At 31.6% G+C, this 19,538-nt stretch overlaps 1 protein-coding gene across 3 annotated transcripts in view; it reads left to right on the top strand.

The window, feature by feature from the left end:
* The window catches only part of LOC126884772 (uncharacterized), a 786,660-nt gene that overhangs the window by 21,939 nt on the left and 745,183 nt on the right, over positions 1-19,538 (top strand). For 2 of the 3 annotated variants that reach the window (XM_050650993.1, XM_050650991.1), the window contains exon 2: positions 10,380-10,468. The exons of the other annotated variant lie outside the window; for it this stretch is intronic. In XM_050650993.1, the coding sequence (XP_050506950.1) occupies positions 10,390-10,468 (79 nt within the window). In that variant the 5' untranslated portion in view covers positions 10,380-10,389. The remainder of the gene's footprint in view (positions 1-10,379; positions 10,469-19,538) is intronic. 3 annotated transcript variants of the gene reach the window in all.

Raw genomic sequence — 19,538 nt, 5'->3', positions numbered from 1 at the left:
CTTCTGAGGTGTCCTGCCCATTGGAGTCTTCTGGACTTTATTTCTTTTATGATGTTGGCGTCTGGGTAAAGTTCTTCGAGCTCTCTGTTAGTTCTTATCCTATATTGTCCTGATGCAAGGGCGGATCCAGGGAGGGGGCCATGGGGGCCCCTCCCTGGCTCCGACAATTTAAAAAAATATAAATTTAAATATTTACAGTTCAAATGTTTTTAATTTCAAACACGTATATTATATGTACAAAACAGGGATATGTTTTCTGGACTAGAATTGAACAAAGAAAGTAACAGAAGCTTCAAGAATGACATAGGATGTTTTTTAAATCAAAATGTTGATAATTTTACAAAGTGCCAATTGTTAGAACGACCTTGACAGCCATCAAAATCGTATCAACCAGTTACAAAAAAAACATTATTGTTAAAAGTACCACAAGGTTATTTATTATTGTTAAAAAACATAAAAGGACGCGTTTCGGCTTTTACAAGCCATCATCAGCTTAAATACAGGACATAGAAAACAACGGACTGACCTACAATGTAAAAATATCCAACATTACACATGAGAATAAAGCAAGTGGTGACAACGCCCACCTCAGTTAAGGAACTTACCAGAAAACAGGAAGCAGGAAGAATCAGCTAGTTTACATTATGTAATGTAAAAAAAAGTTCATGGCCCCTCCCGAAAATCGGTCCTGGATCCGTCCTTGTCCTGATGCTTCATCCAGCACAAGCCCAAGGATCTTCTTTAGGATTTTCCTTTCCCAAACACGTAGTCTCTCCTCGTTTGCCTTTGTTATCGTCCACGTTTCGCTTCAATACATCACAACGGGTCGTATGATTATTTTATACACTTGTATCTTCGTACGTCTTGTTAGTTGTTTCGATTTTATAAGGTTTTGGAGGGAAAAAAGACACCTGTTGCCGACCTGTATCCTATTGTTTATTTCTTGTGATCCGTTATTGTCTTCAGCTACTTCAGAACATCAGTTGACTGATTACAATATTATTTAAAAAGCTAACCTGGCCAAAGATACGTTTCAATTGAACAATCACATATATGTAGTCTTTCTTCCAACAACTCTGCCATCTCGTAATCCTCTAGACCAGCATCTTTCCATTTTAGCTGCAGCAACTTTAATTTATTGAGTGGGTCTTCTATTTCGTCTCTTTTGATTGTTTTCGACTTTTTTTGGTGTTTGTTGTCAGGTGACCCATGAAACAGGGGAGATATACAACAATGTACAAACTACAGGGCTATAAAACTGCTTAGCCACACCATGAAAATATGGGAAAGAGTAATTGATAGACGGATACGTGAAGAGACCGAAATATCCGAGAATCAATTTGGCTTTATGCATGGCAGATCAACAACATGCAATTTTCATTATAAGGCAGTTAATGGAAAAATACAGGAGTAAAGAAACAAACGCTCATATGGTATTCATTGATCTTGAGAAAGCATATAATAAAGTTCCTCGAGAGATTCTGTGGTGGGCACTCAATAAGAAAGGAGTCCCTGGTGAATATGTTAAGATTGTGAGGGATATGTATGAGGGAGTAGCGACTAGTGTTAGGACAGGTGTGGGAGAGACTGATAAATTTCATGTGAAAGTAGTATTGCACCAAGGCTCTGTGCTTAGTCCGTATTTATTCTCATTAGTTTTGGACCAGATAACAGCGAAACTACAGGGTAACATTCCATGGTGCTTAATGTATGCTGGTGATGTCGTGTCAGTAGAAAATAGTGAAAGAGACTTAGAACAAAAACTGGAACAGTGGAGGCAAGCTCTGGAGGAAAAATGTTTAAAACTTAGTAGGACAAAAACAGAGTATTTGAAATGTTCATTTAAAGATGGAGTTACTACAGATAAAATGGTATCTTTGGATGGTGAACTGATTGTAAAAAGCAATAGATGAAGTGGAAAGAAGCGAGTGGTGTATTGTGTGACAGAAAAATTCCAATGAAGCTGAAGGGAAAATTCTATAAAACTGCCGTAAGACCGGCTATGATGTACGGAACTGAATGTTGGGCAGTGAAGAAGAAAGAGGACCAACGAATGCATGTGACGGAAATGAGAATGCTTAGATGGATGAGTGGAGTGACAAAGAAGGATAAAATTAGAAATGAGTATATTAGGGGAAGTCTAGGTGTGGCACCAATTGATGCCAAAATGAGAGAGCGTAGGTTAAGATGGTTTGGTCATGTTCAACGTCGAGACGTTAATCACCCAATATGAAGAATATCTGAAGTGCAGATTCCTGGAAGGAGTAGGAGAGGAAGACCAAAGAAGACCTGGGGGGAGACGATAAGGCAGGACATGTTGGTAAAGGGGATTGACATTGATATGACCCAAGATAGAATTGTGTGTAGAAATACAATTAGGGAAGCCGACCCCGCATAGGGATAAGGCAAAGAGAATGATGATGTCAGGTCACCCTCCCATTCTTACTCCTTATTTTGGTTTCCATTTCTGGTTCATCCATAACAATTGATCGTAGCACGCTTGTTTTCAGTTAGCCAATTCTGTTTTTATGCCCTTTCATACTAAAGAGGGAAAACGAAGAGGATGCAAGACAATGAATGAATCACGAAATACAAGAAAATATGAGTCACGAACACAGGGCAATAACAGCACAGATAATTAGATGGTACAGACACAAAATGAGAAGAGAGAAGAGCAATCCGTTAAGAGTGATAACGGAATGTATACCACCAGGTAAAATTAAAAATATAGGAAGGAAAATCAAGCAGAGAGAAGAATGGAGAAACTAGTGGAGACAGTGAAGTTCCACCAGAAAACAAATCCTGAATGGGATGATCCCCACACAAAAAGGATATTCATGTCCTCTTGTTCTATCGTATAGCATCTAATTTGGTTCATGTCTCCTTTCTTGTTTGATTTTCAGTAATAAGTTTTGTAAGTTGCCCCAATACCTAAAGTATTTAATTAACTAAATCCGATTAAACTTGTACTTCCACCATTATATCATGTAAATTCTCTAATTTAAATGATTTTGCACTAACACCTAGAACAATAAATTCTAATTTAACAAGTAATTATTCCGGTTTCTTTTGCTTTGAAGTCACTGACCAGAATTAGATCGATCCTATTTGAATTGGGAGGTAAAAACGTGCCGCGTTATTTGCTGAAAGGGATAATTTAATTTATTTAGTGCTTGCAAACTTGTAGATGATTTTATTGATAGAAAATCTCTCGTGCGGAATGAGGGCTAACGATGTTGACATTGTGTATGGAAGTTTGTTCTAAATTTATGCAAGGAGGACTGTTGATCGACGATATTATGAAAAGGATCTTTGTCAAATCATTATTATCATCATTAGTGCTTTTGTAAGTGTTGGTGAATGTATATTTTAATTATAAAGCTGCTACAGTTGGATGGAGGATCGTTACAAGGGCGCCATCCTTTATATCGTATTTTCTTAATGACTGAAAGGCAGACTTATTATATATACGAAAGTAGACATACTTTTGTTTTCACCCATTTTAAAAAAATGTGAAAACCTTGAATTATTATTCATTTCTGTCTGTCTCAGAATAGTCTGGGCAAATTATCGGAGAATAGGCCATTTTTGGGAAAAGTTATTTACCAGCAATTTTATTGCTGGAATCGAATCTTATGATTGTATATATTAATAATATAGGTATGCAAAGTCTGCAGATAGTGTGCTAGTTTTTTTATAAACAAAATGGCGCCCGAAAATGGTGTTTTTTTTCAATTTTTGCTCTAACTTCAAAGATTTTAGCTTTACACCAAAAACACCCAAATAAAAATTCACCGTAATTAAATTCTGCATAGAGACGTGTTTTTCCCGATTTACTTCGACTAGAATTTTCCACGGAAAATGCCGCTTTGCCAACAAAATCTTTAATTTTCAACTAAAATTTTAGATAAGTAATTGTTTATCAATAATTAAATAACTTGGTAGCATAAAAGCTCTTTTCGTATAAATCTAAACGGGAACTGGTGTATGTTTTCAAAAGACTGATAGTGTGTAAATAAATTTATTAAATCAGCTAAGTACTTTCAGCATATTAATGCCATCATCAGAGCTATCGTCTTATAGGTGTAAAAACCTCAAAAGAAGAGAAAACTTCGAACAAACACATTCTATAGTTTAAAATCAACCCAGGGATATAACCACTGGTTGGGGTAAAAACCCTTAAATGTTTAAAAAATCACATTTAATGTGTTTTTATAAAACAGCTGTTGTTTGTAAGAATGGTAGCCATTTTATAAAAACACATTAAATGTGATTTTTTAAACATTTAAGGGTTTTTACCCTAACCAGTGGTTATATCCCTGGGTTGATTTTAAACTATAGAATGTGTTTGTTCGAAGTTTTCTCTTCTTTTGAGGTTTTTACACCTATAAGACGATAGCCCTGATGATGGCATTAATATGCTGAAAGTACTTAGCTGATTTAATAAATTTATTTACACACTATCAGTCTTTTGAAAACATACACCAGTTCCAGTTTAGATTTATATAGAAGTGTGTACAAGTCAAACAGTCTTTTTCTATTCTTTTCGTATAAATTATAATTCCAGATGCCGATAGAAATTGAATGAACAGTTTAGCAATAATTGAATTGTTAATTAAAACTTTACGGTCGCTATAATAACCACAATAATTATGATACATAAGAATAACTATGATTTTTGTATAATAAGACACTATACCTATCTAATGTACTTACTTTACAGAATTGAAATTGGACTATTTAGGCGGCCTCGGGAATATTTTAAAATTATAAACAATTTTTTGGCTTATAAAAAAATAGAATATCTCAAGAAATATTAAATAAAATTAAATCATGAAACCGGTATTGGAAGAAGGCGGCATGCGGCAGGACGCTTCTTAAAAAAAAACGTTTAATTGTGATGAGTGTTTCCTGAGATACAACCGGTCAAAGTTGACCGTCATTAACGGCAAAGATATAAACAATTCATAATTTTCGAACCATCACCTTTTTATTTTTATCCTCTTTCTTCACACCAATTTTCATATTTTTAAAATAATCACAACATTAATTATTATAATAAAAACTATCGATATTACGAATGAAAATTGCCAAAAAATAGTAAAATTCCAATAAAAAATAAGGTTGGAGAAAATGTAATCTCAAAGTTCAAAATCGGTATACGTTAAAAAATGCATTTTCTCGGCTTCCCATGGAGCAATTTTCTTCATTCTTTTTTTGTTCCCCAGTAACTCGAGTAGAGCCATCTAACTAACGCATTATTAAATGTCAAAGTTGCTTTTGTTTTGTTATAATAAATTAATTTACTTATTATAACATAATTTTTAATTCGTTTAAATATATATTTTTCAAATAATTATAAAGCTTTCAAATGAGAATATTTGTGTTTTTAAAGTTAAAAGGTACACTTGCAGTAAGTTTATCTAAAAAAGCCCACAACTGGAAAAAATATTTAGTTTTCTTTTCTTATAAATAAATTAATCTATTATAACAAAACAAAAGCAAGTTTGACATTTAGTAATGCGTTAGTTTGATGGCTCGACTCGAGTTACTTGGGAACAAAAAAATAATGAAGAAAATTGCTCTATGGGAAGCCGAGAAAATGCATTTTTTTAACGTATACCGATTTTGAACTTTGAGATTACATTTTCTCCAACTGGATTTTTGATTGAAATTTGCTATTTTTGATGATAAAAACAAAAAGGTGATGATTCAAAAATTATGATCCTGTTGTTTATATCTTTGCCGTAAATGCCGGTCAACTTTGACCGGTTGTATCTCAGGAACCACTCGTCACAATTTATCGTTTTTTCTTTTAAAAGAAGCGGCCTGCCGCTTGTTTTCCAATACCGTTTTAATGATTTAATTTAATCTAATATTTCTCGAGATATTCTATTTGTTTATAAGCCAAAAAATTGTTTACAATTTTAAAATATTCCTGGGGCCGCTTAAATAGCCCAATTTCAATTCTGTAAAATACATTACATAGGTACAGTGTCTTTTTATACAAAAATAATCATAGTTACTCGTATGCATCATAATTATTGTGGTTATTATAGCGACAGTAAATTTTTAATTAAAAATTCAAATGTTGCTAAACTGTTCATTCAATTTCCATCGGCTTCTGGAATTATAATCTATACGAAAAGAGCTTTTATGCTACCATGTTATTTAATTATTGATAAAAAATTACTTCTCTAAAATGTTAGTTTAAAATGAAAGATTTTGTTGGAAAAACCGGCATTTTCCGGGGAAAATTTTCGTCGAAGTAAATCGGGAAAAACATGTCTCTATGCAGAATTTATTTATGGTGAATTTTTAGTTGGGTGTTTTTGGTGTAAAGTTAAAATCTTTGGAGTTATAGAGCAAAAATTGAAAAAAAAAACACGATTTTCGTGCGCCATTTTGTTTATAAAAAAAGTAGCACACTATCTGCGGACTTTGCATACCTATATTATTAATATATACAATCATAAGATTCGATTCCAGCAATAAAATTGCTGGTAAAAGACTTTTCCTTGTATTTTGCTAATTAGCCCAGTGTAGAGACTTAGTAAACACATCTCGTCCGTCATTAGACCAAATAGCCATTCCTCTGAATATCAAAATGCAGTCTACAATATACAGGGTGTAACAAAAATACAGGTCATAAAAATCACATATTCTGGGACCAAAAATAGTTCGATTGAACCTAACTTAGCTTAGTACAAATGTGCACATAAAAAAGTTACAGCCCTTTGAAGTTACAAAATGAAAATCAATTTTTTCCAATATGTCGAAAACTATTAGAGATTTTTTATTGAAAATGGAAATGTGGTACTCTTATGGCAGTAACATCTTAAGAAAGAATTATAGTGAAATTTGGACACCCCATAAAAATTTTATGGGGGTTTTGTTCCTTTAAACCCCCCCAAACTTTTGTGTACGTTCCAATTTAATTATTATTGTAGTACCATTAGTTAAAAACAATATTTTAAAAACTTTTTTGCCTCTCAGTACTTTTTCGAAAAGACAGTTTTTATCGAGATATTTTGAATATTTGTCAAATCCACCACATATTTTTGTATATGGCTAAGAACGATTATGGAGACTTGGTAATAATATGAAAATTTATTTATGATTCACATTTTTAGGTATATTTTGAACAATATTAAAAAAGAAGTAATATCTCGATAAAAAGTGCCTTCTCGAAAAAATACAAAGAGGCAAAAAAGTTTTAAAAACACTGTGTTTAACTAATGGTACCGCAGTAAAAGTTTAATTGGAACATACACAAACATTTGGAGGGTTTAAAGGAACAAAACCCCCATAGAATTTTTATGTAAACATATTAAAAAAGAAGCCGCAACTCGATAAAAACAGCCTTATCGAAAAAATACTAAGAGGCAAAAAAGTTTTAGAAATATTGAATTTAACTAATGGTACCACAATAATAATTTAATTGAAACGTACACAAAAGTTTGGGGGGGGGTTTAAGGGAACAAAACCCCCATAAAATTTTTATGGGGTGCACAAATTTCACTATAATTCTTTTCTAAGATGTTCCTGCCATAAGAATGCCACATGTCCATTTTCAATAAAAAATCTCTAATATTTTTTGATATATTCGAAAAAATCGATTTTCATTTTGTAATTTCAAAGGGCTGTAACTTTTTTTATGTGCATATTTGTACTAAGGTAAATTAGGATAATTCGAACTATTTTTGGTCTCAGAATATGTGATTTAATTTATGACCTGTATTTTCGTTATATGTACCCTGTATACCTATGATATTGTTTGCAATATATTTTTTTTCCGTTTTGTCTCATATTTTACTTTCAAACATCTTTTTTGTTTTTTAAGACCCTCGGTTTCTTTGGACAAGTTCTTGGCTGTAAATTCTAATATTGTCTTAATAGAGAGAGTTTCCACTTGAACCACTAAACGTAGCACCTGTGACTTATAATTCACCCCTAAATGCGTTTATTTTATATGGAAATATATTTATAATTAGCTAAATTCCAATTTTTGTATCTCCAGGTATTACAGAAATAGACAAATAATTTTTAGCAGATCCGTAATATGTATACAGGGTGTTTCATTAATAATTGTCCATATAGTAACTGGAGAAACCTTAGCACAAAATACGACGATTTAACCTAAAAGACTTAAATAAAATGTGGTTCCTTACTGAGTTACAGGGTGTTTTATCTACACATTTAAAAATTTAAAAATTTAAAAATTTTTTGCTCAGCATTTTAAAACTATTTGACGTATCCTTTTCCTACTTGACAGGAAGTATACGTACTGTACAGACTACTAAATTATGTTAAACAAATGTTTCTGGCAATTACCAGACGCGTACAACGGGGGAAAGTGAATGATTGACCCTTTCCAAATTCTACGCCACTGACGGAATTGCTATTTTAGTTCAATATTTGGATTCTGCAATAGCTTCTATGAAAATAATGTACTCCTTATTCGTAACCATAAAGTCATTAGTTTTCGAGATATTTGAAGTTGAAAATTCAACGGCACAGCTATTTTGGTTAATGTATTGTGCCCCTTCATTTTTAACATCAAATATCTCGAAAAATAATGATTGTATCGTTACGAATGAAGAGTATATTATTTACATAGAAAGTATTGAAGAATCTAAAAGTTACGCTAAAATAGCAATTCCATCAGTGGTGTCGAATTTGAAAAGGGTCAACCATTCACTTTTCCCTGTACGCCTCTGGTAGTAGCCAGACACGTTTATTTAACATCCAATAGTAGGGTGTAGAGTATCTACACTTTTTGACAAGTATGATAAGGATATTTGAGATACTTTTAAACTACTGAGCACAAATTTTTTTTAAATTCGTAATCAAACATACCTATTACATACATATTAACTAATGTATCCAGTACTTTAAAAGTATTCGATATATCATTATCATACTTGGTGGAAGGTGTAGAGTGTAGATACTGTACACTATACTAAAATATGCTAAATAAACCTTTCTGACTACTACCAGAGGCGTACGACAGGGGAAAATGAATGGTTGACCCTTCCCACGTTGTACGACACTGGCGGAATTACTATTTTAGTGAAATTTTTCGATTCCCCAATACTTTTTATGTAAATGATATACTCTTTATTCAAACCGATAAAATCATTAGTTTTCGAGATATTTGAAGTTAAAAAAGAAAGGGGCACAATACATTAACCAAAATAGCTGTGCATTTCAACTTCAAATATCTCGAGAACTAATGACCTTATCGTTACGAATGAAGAGTATATTATTTTCATAGAACGTATTGGAGAATCCAAATATTGGACTAAAATAGCAATTCCGCCAGTGGCGTAGAATTTTGAATGGGTCAACCATCCACTTTCCCATGTCGTACGCCTCTGGTAATAGTCAGAAACGTTTGTTTAACATAATTTAGTAGTTTGTACAGTACTTATACTTCCTGCCAAGTATGAAAGGGATACGTCAAATATATTTAAAATGCTAAGCAAAAATAGTTTTTAAATTTATTGATAAAACACCCTGTAACTCAGTAAGGAACCATATTTTATTTAAGTGTTTTAGGTTATCTAATCTTCGTATTTTGTGCTAAGGTTTCTCCAGTTACTATATCGACAATTATTAATGAAACACCCTGTATATACGTGATTTTATTATAATTTACGTTTTTGATATATAAATCAACCCCGGTTTTTTATTCGTTTGCAGCGTAGGCGGGCAAACAATGATATGTTTTATAATTTAATACATTAATAAGCAAATTTAATTATGTATTCCACTGCCGGGAAGGGATAGAAAGTTATGGAAACGGTTTATAATTCTTTTGAAAAAAACAAAACAAATGTTTGATATGCAAATGGCGAATCATTTTCGTGTGTGAGTCCATTTTACACAAGGGTTAATAGAAAATCTAAAATAGTAAAGTAAAATTGGCAACAATTTACTTGTAAGAATGTGGTTCTCAATGAAAAAATTATTTTTGTGAATTTGTTTTAAAAATATTGTTTAAACAATTTTTCGACCACGGCCGGTACCCTGTGGATATGTTATAAGGACCTCTTTTTTAGTAAGTTTGTGCAAAAAAATTTAATCGAAATAGTTTCGCTAACGGGGGCGACGATAGAGTTGGACTCTTGCGCTAATTATTAATAATTAAAAATAACAGCTTTGTAATAAAATAATGACAACAATTTCATCAGAATCTTGAAGGGGGGTTTTAAACTTTGATTTCATCACTTTCTGACCCAGATTATTAAAAAAAAAAATTTTTGCTAGCAGGGCGACGATACAGCCCGGTCTATCACATATTTCAAGATACTACTTAAAATTGCAACATCCAGATATTTTTTTTTTATAATTTATTAAGTTTTTTCTTTCTATAGGACGACCGATATGGGAAAATATCAAACTGTTTGGTTCTCAGGATGGAGATCTGTCTTGTTTTCTTTTATCCTGGACACATTTGAGAAAGGTAAAGGTTACCTGTACAAATTAGCTTCCCAGTAGCTTCTTTTCATTCATCAACCCATCAAATAGAGCTGAGCTAGAGATCACAAATATTCGTCTCCATTTAGATGTAAGGTCAAACTGCTTGGAATTTTAGGAATGCTTGTGCCGTTTTCCTTTCCATTTCGTAATTTGTTCATCATCGTTAATCGTTAGAACAGAATATGCAGTAGATATTATTAGTCTTTCAATGTATTGAATCAAAATAATATTTAAAATATATATGTCACAGGTAATATATTGCTTTATACAGGGTGTCCCAAAAAGATTGGTCATAAATTTTACCACAAATTCTGGAATCAAAAATAGGTTGATTGAACCTCACTTACCTATATACAATAGTGCACACAAAAAAAGTTACAGGCCTTTGAAGTTACAAAATGAAAAGATTTTTTCCAATATATCGAAAACTCTTACAGATTTTTTATTGAAAATGAACATGTGTCATTTTTATGGCAGGATCATCTTAATAAAAAACAACAGTAAAATTTGTACACCCCATAAAAATTTTATGGGGTTTTGTTCCCTTAAACCCCCCAAACTTTTGTGTACGTCTCAATTAAATTATTATTGTGGTACCATCAGTTAAACACAAAATTTTTAAAACTTTTTGCATTGGAAGGGGACAAAATTTGTTCATCAGTATTCCTGGATATCGCAAAAGCATTTGACAAAGTGTGGCATGACGGTCTGTTAATGAAGCTAAAGAAAATATTTCATATGCAACTCGTTGAAATATTGCAGTCATACCTACACCAGCAAACATTTAGAGTTAAAATGGAAAACGAGTACTCTGAGTTAAAGCAAATAAATGCAGGGGTTCCGCAAGGTAGCGTTCTTGGACCAGTACTATACCTTTTGTACACATCTGACATTCCGAAGAGGGAAAACATCCAATTGGCCACATTTGCTGATGATACAGCAGTCCTGACAATAGGAGCAACTATAGAGGAATCTACGATTAACTTACAAAATGCAATTAATGGCATAGAAGGCTGGTCCAAAAAATGGCTTATAAAGTTTAATGAACATAAGTCAGTTCATATTAACATCACTAACAAGAAAATCAATAATCTTCCAATTATCCTAAATAACAGCGTTGTTCCTAATAAAAAAACAGCGAAATACCTGGGTTTAAAGTTTAAATCTCGACGTCAAACTAAAATGGAAGGAGCACGTTAAAAAGAAAACTGAATAGTTGAAGATAAAGTACAAAAATTTGTATTGGCTAATAGGTAGGTACTCTCAACTTTCCATTCAGAACAAAGTACTAATTTACCAACAGATATTGAAACCGGCGTTTACCTATGGCCTACAATTATGGGGCTGTACCAAAAAAAGCAATTACCGAAATTTAGAAACGCTCCAGAACCGAATATTAAGGAATATTTTATGTGCTCCTTGGTATGTTCGGAATGACGATTTGCGTAGAGATCTTAAAATCGAATCTATTCCAAATGAAATTAAGAAAGTCACCAGGAGACATGAAGAGAGGCTCCATAAGCATCCCAACCATGAAGCACTTCAGCTTCTTGTCAACGAACTCCAGATGCGAAGGCTCAAGAGGACTAAACCGTTCGAGCTCGTGTAATGTGTGAAGTTGTGCCGGGCTTAGTTAGTGTTGTGCATTGTATTGTAGCCACAACAAAGACGTGAGCAATTAGTGAAAAGCAGAGTCAGTGCTGTGCTGTGTAGCCACAATAAAGAAGTGGGCATTTCATGTAAAAAAAAGCTAGGATGGACCAGGTGACATCTAGTTTACAAACATTTTTAGGGAAATTAGGTTAAAGAAAAAATACTGATTAATCTTATAGATTAGGTGTATTTATAATATTTAAATAAAAAAAAACATAAAATTTTTATGGGGGTTTCGTTCCTTTAAACCCCCCAAATGTTTGTGTACGTTCCAATTAAACTATTATTGCGATATCATTAGTTAAACACAGTGTTTTTAAAACTTTTTTGCGTCTTAGTATTTTTTCGATAAGGCACCTTTCATCGAGATGTGCCTTTTTGTTAAATATGGTTCAAAATAAACCTAAAAATGAAAATTATAAATAAATGTTCATATTATTATCAGGTCTCTATAATCGTACTTAACCATATACAAAAGATGTGGTGGATTTGACAAATATTCAAAATATCTCGGTAAGGACCGGCTTTTCGAGAACGTACTAAGAGACAAAAAAGTTTTTAAAATATTGTGTTTAACTAATGGTACTACATTAATAATTTAATAGGAACATATACAAAAGTTTAAGGGGGTTTAAGGGAACAAACCCCCATAAAATTTTTATGGAGTGCACAAATTTCACTATAATTTTTTTAAGATATTCCTTCCATAAGAATCTCAAATAGTTTTTGATATATTGGAAAAAAATTATTTTCATTTTGTAACTTCATAGTCCAGAAAAATAAGATTTTTCTCGTGACACATCCCCCTCCAGGCCGAAACCAAATTTTTTGAGTAGTATGGAAATCTATATTAATAACCTATATGTTTCCTGCAGCCGATTTTGATGATATACATAGTTATAAACAAATGAAAATCAAAAAACGGTAAATATTCGCTTTTATCGTCTATTACTAAAAAGTGAGGCATTCTAAACAAATTTGAGAATAAGAAACTTATAAACCAAAAAACTTCAATATGGCGTTCGCTGAATATGTATCCTCATTTGTTTCTTAAAAAATTGCAAGATAAGTCATAAATTTTGAGATTATATAAATGTTCATAACTTATGTAAAAATTAAGTTAAAAACTTATTACACGGAAAGCTGAGACTTCTTGTGCTTAAATAATATTTTAAATTTCAAAGCAATTGGTCAAATAGTTTAAAAGTTATTTAATTTGTTTATCCCAAATTCATTTTTTTGTAACACTATAAGTCAGAAAATTATGAGATTACAGTAATACTTCGGACAGTTTATGAAAGAAGAACATTTATACTATTAACTTAATTAAAAAAAAATGAAAAAAAGTAATTTTAAACAGTGTAGAATTATTTTGCAAAAACATGTCGATTTTTGCTTACTTATAAACAATTAGAATAACTTTTTAACCGTTACCCGTAGAAAAAATATTTTTTCATATTTAGAAAGACTGAATTTTTATACAAATTTAGAAAGAAAACAATTGTCCTAGGACAATTAGGGACGAAGTTAGCTCCCCCTTTTTTAATTCACATGTTCTTGCAAAATAATTTTGCAATATTTAGAATTATTTTTTGTCATTTTTTTTAATTAACTTAATAGTGTAAATCTTCTTATTTCATAAACTATCCAAAGTATTACTGTAACTTCATCATTCTCTGACTTATAGTGTTGCAAAAAAATTAATTTGGGATAAACAAATTAAATAATTTTTAAACTATTTGACCAATTATTGCTTTAAAATTTAGTGTATGATTTAAGCACCAGAAGTTTCAGCATCCCGTGTAATAAGAAGGTTCTAAGTTAATTTTTACATAAGTTACGAATATTTATAAAAACTCAAAATTTATGATTTATTTTGCAATTTTCTAAGTAACCAATAAGGATAGACATTTCAGCGAACGCCATATTGAAGTTGTTTATACGATTTATGAGTTTCTTACTCTCAAATTTGTTTAAAATGCTTAACTTTTTGGTAATAGACGAAAAAAGGGAAAATTTACCGTTTTTTAAACAACAACATAATTTTAAAATTGTAAATAATTTTTTGGCTTATAAACAAATATAATATCTCGGGAAATATTAAATTAAATTATATCATGAAAACGGTATTGGAAAAAAAGCGGCAGGACGCTTCTTTTACAAGAAAAAACGTTTAATTGTGATGTGTGGTTCCTGAGATGCAACCGGTCAAATTTGACCGGCATTTACTGCAAAGATATAAACAACAGAATCATAATTTTCGAACCATCACCTTTTTATTTTTGTCTTCTTTCTCCACACCAGTTTTCATATCTTTAAAATACTCATAACATAATAATATTATTATAATAACAACTATCGACATTACGAGTGAAAATTGCCAAAAATGGCAAAATGCCAATCAAAAATTAAGTTGGAGAAAATGTAATCTCAAAGTTCAAAATCGGTATACGTTAAAAAAATGCATTTTCTCGGTTTCCCATAGAGCAATTTTCTTCATTCTTTTTTTGTTCTTAAGTAACTCTAGTAGAGCCATCTAACTAACGTCAGTTGTCAATGTTGCTTTTGTTTTGTTATAATAAATTAATATATTTTTTATAACAAATTTTTTAATTTGTTTAAATAAACATTGTTTAGATAAGTATACAGCTTTGAAATGAGAATATTTTTGTTTTTAACGTTAAAAGGTACACTTGTAGTAAGTTTATCTAAAAAAAGTCTACAACTGGAAAAAATATGTAGTTTTCTTATAAATAAATTAATCTATTATAACAAAACAAAATCAAGTTTGACATTTAATAATGCGTTAGTTAGATGGCTCTACTCGAGTTACTTGGGAACAAAAAAAGAATCAAGAGAATTGCTCCATGGGAAACCGAGAAAATGCATTTTTTAACGTATATCGATTTTAAACTTTGAGATTACATTTTCTCCAATCTAATTTTTGATTGAAATTTTGCCATTATTGTCAATTTTCACTCGTAATATCGATAGTTTTTATTATATTAATATATGTTATGAGTATTTAAAAGATATGAAAATTGGTGTGGAGAAAGAGGACAAAAATAAAAAGGTGAAGGTTTGAAAATTATGATCCTATTGTTTATATCTTTGCCGTAAATGCCGGTCAAATTTGACCGGTTGTATCTTAGGAACCACTCATCACAATTAAACGTTTTTCCTTTTAGAAGAAGCGTCCTGCCGCTTTTTTTCCAATACTGTTTTCATGATATAATTTAATTTAATATTTCCCGAGATATTCTATTTGTTTTAAGCCAACAAAATGTTTATAATTTTAAAATATTCCTGATGCCGCTTAAATAGTTCAGTTTCAATTCTGTAAAGTACATTAGATAGGTACAGTGTCTTTTTATACAAAAATCATAGTTATTCTTATGTATCATAATTATTGTGGTTATTATAGCGACCGTAAATTTTTAATTAACAATTCAATTGTTGCTAAACTGTCCATTCAATTTCCATCGGTTTCTGGAATTATAATCTATACGAAAAGAGCTTTTATATTACCAAGTTATTTAATTATTGATAAACAATTACTTATCTAAAATTTTAGTTGAAAATTAAAGATTTTGTTGGAAAACCCGCATTTTCCGGGGAAAATTTTCGTCGAAGTAAATCGGGAAAAACACGTCTCTACGCAGAATTTAATTACGGTGAATTTTTATTTGAGTGTTTTTGATGTAAAGTTAAAATCTTTGGAGTTATAGAGCGGAAATTGAAAAAAACAGGATTTTCTGGCGCCATTTTGTTTATAAAAAAAGTAGCACACTACCTGCGGACTTTCCATACCTATATTATTCATACATTCAATCATAAGATTCGATTCCAGCAATAAAAATGCTGGTAAATAACTTTTCCTTCTATTTTGCTAATTGGCCCAGAGTATACCTACTAGAAACGTTTTAATCGGAAACAGGTATTCGACTTGATGATAATGAAAAATGAATTTAATTTGCCTGTTATTAGCGCCCTTTTGTTATTCTAAATCCTCGAAAAACAAAAGCTACCGAAAGCACAAAACGATCAAAACCACCATATTCGCTGATTTAAGTGGGCGCCAAATTAGGGGAACGAATTATGAAATGCCGCTCCAACAATACCATAAGCAAGCTTTACATGAGAGTGAGCTTATTTTTTTTATTGAGTAAACCCTATAGGCCAGTCAATGGGAGCAAGAATAGGATATTACCTCTGAATTCTATCGTACTGCATGGATTTTAATGAAATTTTGGGAATAGCCTCTACTTATCTCACAATTTAAAGTCTACCCTATGCCGATGTGTGCTTTTATCTTGGGGGTGGTTCCCACCCCTTCTCGGGGGTAGAAAATTTTTTGGTTAAAATTACCACGGAGTTCGCTAGAGAACCTAATTCTAAGCAAAAACTTTTGTATATTTTTTTTGAAAACTCAATACTTTTTGAGATATTCGTGGTTGAAAATTGGCCATTTTCAATAGTAATATCACTAGTGATTCAATTTTCGCGATAAGTCTGTCGATTTACTTCTAAACGAAACTGAGTTTAGAAATAAAAGACAGACTTATAAGATAAATTAAATCACGAGTGGTATTTTATTAGACTATTTCACGAACAAAGTGATAGGTCAAAAATTCAGTAGAATGAGAGGAAGGAATTTAATAATAATACATTTGATCTAGGTAACCCAAATCTACCCAGAACATCATAAATTGTCTCCATATATATGATTTAGATTTTCTTGTGTTACTCGGTATATTTTCTTCAATGTTTTGGTTTATAACTTCGTTTGAAGTACCACCGAAACGACTCATTTTGACGTATACAGCTACAATAATTTTTTTGGCAAACGTCAAACTTTGCTTTGCGATCGGTATCCATGGTTACGTCGTTGAAAACACGAAGCTGATAGACCAATCAGAATTGAAAGACAGTTGGTGTTTTCGCGATAACACAAGCTGTCTTTGGTTTGTGATTGGTCAGATTATGTGAAAATTTTAAGATGAGTGAAATAGTCATTGAAACATAATACCTCTTCGAACGGTTTTTTGCGAATGCCATAAAAACTATGCATCTAACTAAAAAAAACTATATTAAACATTTTTGTAAAATAATAAAAAAACAAAGAGACTCTTGCCTTCATAAATCTTCTAGTTATAGTACAAAGAGAGATATGGTAGGTGAAAATAGTTTGTTTTTTGGTACATTCTCAAATTGGTGTATTGAACTTAAAATAACAGAGAAACAGTCGATTTTAGGTGTATAATGCTACTAATACGTTTTGTAGTGCTTGAAAAGGCCTTTAAAATTAGCTACATTAAAGGTTCATTACATTAAAACTAAGCGAGATATGCTGCAAACAAAAGTGATAACTAATGTATTTTAAGAAAAAATGAGAAGTAATTTTAACCCCCATCCACCAAAATGTAAATGCATGGTTTTCCTTCTACAATACCTTTTATTATAGTGTTATTTCTATGTTCAAAAAGTTGGACGGGTTTAAAATGTTTTTGAAAAAAAAAAGATCAAATTTAATAGCGCATTTTTAAATTTTCTTAAAAATCTTCCTTTTTCTCCATGTAACTTGAAAATGATGAGATACAGTAATGAAAAATAAAAAGGAAATTTTTATCTGAAAAAACCCTACATTTTGGTATGGTATCTTTTTCCGTATCTCTTATCTTTTTTGATATATAGCTTCAGAACAATATCTTTTTCGAGTTACATGGAGGAAAAGGAAGATTTTTAAGAAAATTTAAAAATGCGCTGTATAATTTGATCTTATTTTTTTTCAAAAACCATTCATTTTAATCCAGCCCAACTTTTTGAACATAGAAATAACACTATAGTTAAAAGTATTGTAGACGGAAAACGATGTATTTAAATTCTGATGGATGAGGGGTTAAATATACTTCTCATTTCTTCTTAAAATACATTAGTCATTAACTTTTTTGCAGAATATCTCGCTTAGTTTGTATGTAATCGACAACTAGTATTGCTCATTTCAAAGGTCTTTTCAAGCACTACAAAAGTTATTAGTATCATTATCCACCTAAAATCGACAGTTTCTCTGTTATTTCAAGTTGAATACACCGATTTGAGCATGCAGCAAAAAAAATTATTACCTACCATATCCCTCTTTGTATTTTAACTAGAAGATTTATGAAGGAACGAATCTCTTTTTTTTATAACCTACAGAAATATTTTATGTAGTTATTTTGTTAGATGCATAGTTTTTAAGGTATTCGCAAAAATCCGTCCGAAAAAGTGTAATTTTTCAATGAAAATGGCCAATTTTCAACCACGAATATCTCAAAAAGTATTGAGTTTTCAAAAAATAATTATAGAACAGTTTTTGCTTAAAATTAGGTTCTCTAGCCTTTTCCGTGGCTATTTTAACCAAAACATTTTTCACCCCCGAGAAGGGGTGGGAACCACCACCAAGATAAAAGCCCACATCGGCATAGGGTAGACTTTGTTTCTTGAGCTATTCCCTACTTACTGTGAAAATATCAAGTAAATCGATGTAGTAGGATGGATTTAGGAGCCAAATACCCTCATTGACTCCCCTACTATTTACCTTGAATTTTTTTATACCGGGTGTCCACTTATATTTTCCCCTATTTTAACTGCCTACAACTTCTAAACGTCTCAAGATAGAAATATGCGGTTTTGCTGAAATGTTTTATTTTAGTACAAGTTTTGTCTCAATGGATTGAGTTGTTTTATATCGCTTCCAATTACGAAAAAAAAAATGGCGAATTTTTGAAAAAACTTTGTTGACTTTTTTTAATGGAACACTCAGTATATTTTTTGTAAACTAAAGGAACGGTTATTCACCTATCCAGAGATATAAAGCTTTTTAAAATCGGTTGTTAAATGACTGAGTAATTAATTTTTAAAATGAGAGGTGCAACGTGTATATTACATAACTAAATAACATAACTAATAGTCCAGGCGCAGCTGTTTTGAGATGGACGTTGTAGTCGAGGCATTGAAGCACAAAAATAGGCCTTACTGTCGATTTTTGGCGCAGTAAGACGGATTTTAATGCAGTTTGGTGCGTTGGATTCGTGAGAATGTCAGGAAATTTTGTGAACTAATGTAATGAATAAGAAATCTCAAATTGCATTTGTGCATAAGAAAAATGCATTTCAAAAATACATTTCGGTAAATAGTGGGAAAAATTGACTCAATTTTCTTACTCGGGGGGTTTTTGGGGTCGCTGAAAACGAATAGGTGGTCGGCGAGTGTGTGCAAACTATCTGGTGCCTGCAGCGGGTGTAATAAACGTCTTCCTCTGGAGTATTGTGGTAATTTATCATATAATTGGCTTAAACTCATTACTCGGAGGTTTTTGGGGTCGCTGAAAATGAATATGAGGTCGGCGAGAGTGTGAAAAC

The sequence above is a fragment of the Diabrotica virgifera genome, chromosome 5 (genome assembly GCF_917563875.1).
Source record: "Diabrotica virgifera virgifera chromosome 5, PGI_DIABVI_V3a".
Lineage (NCBI taxonomy): Eukaryota > Metazoa > Arthropoda > Insecta > Coleoptera > Chrysomelidae > Diabrotica > Diabrotica virgifera.
Note: the sequence above shows the minus strand (reverse complement) of the source record. Positions and strands in the feature narration are given on the sequence as shown.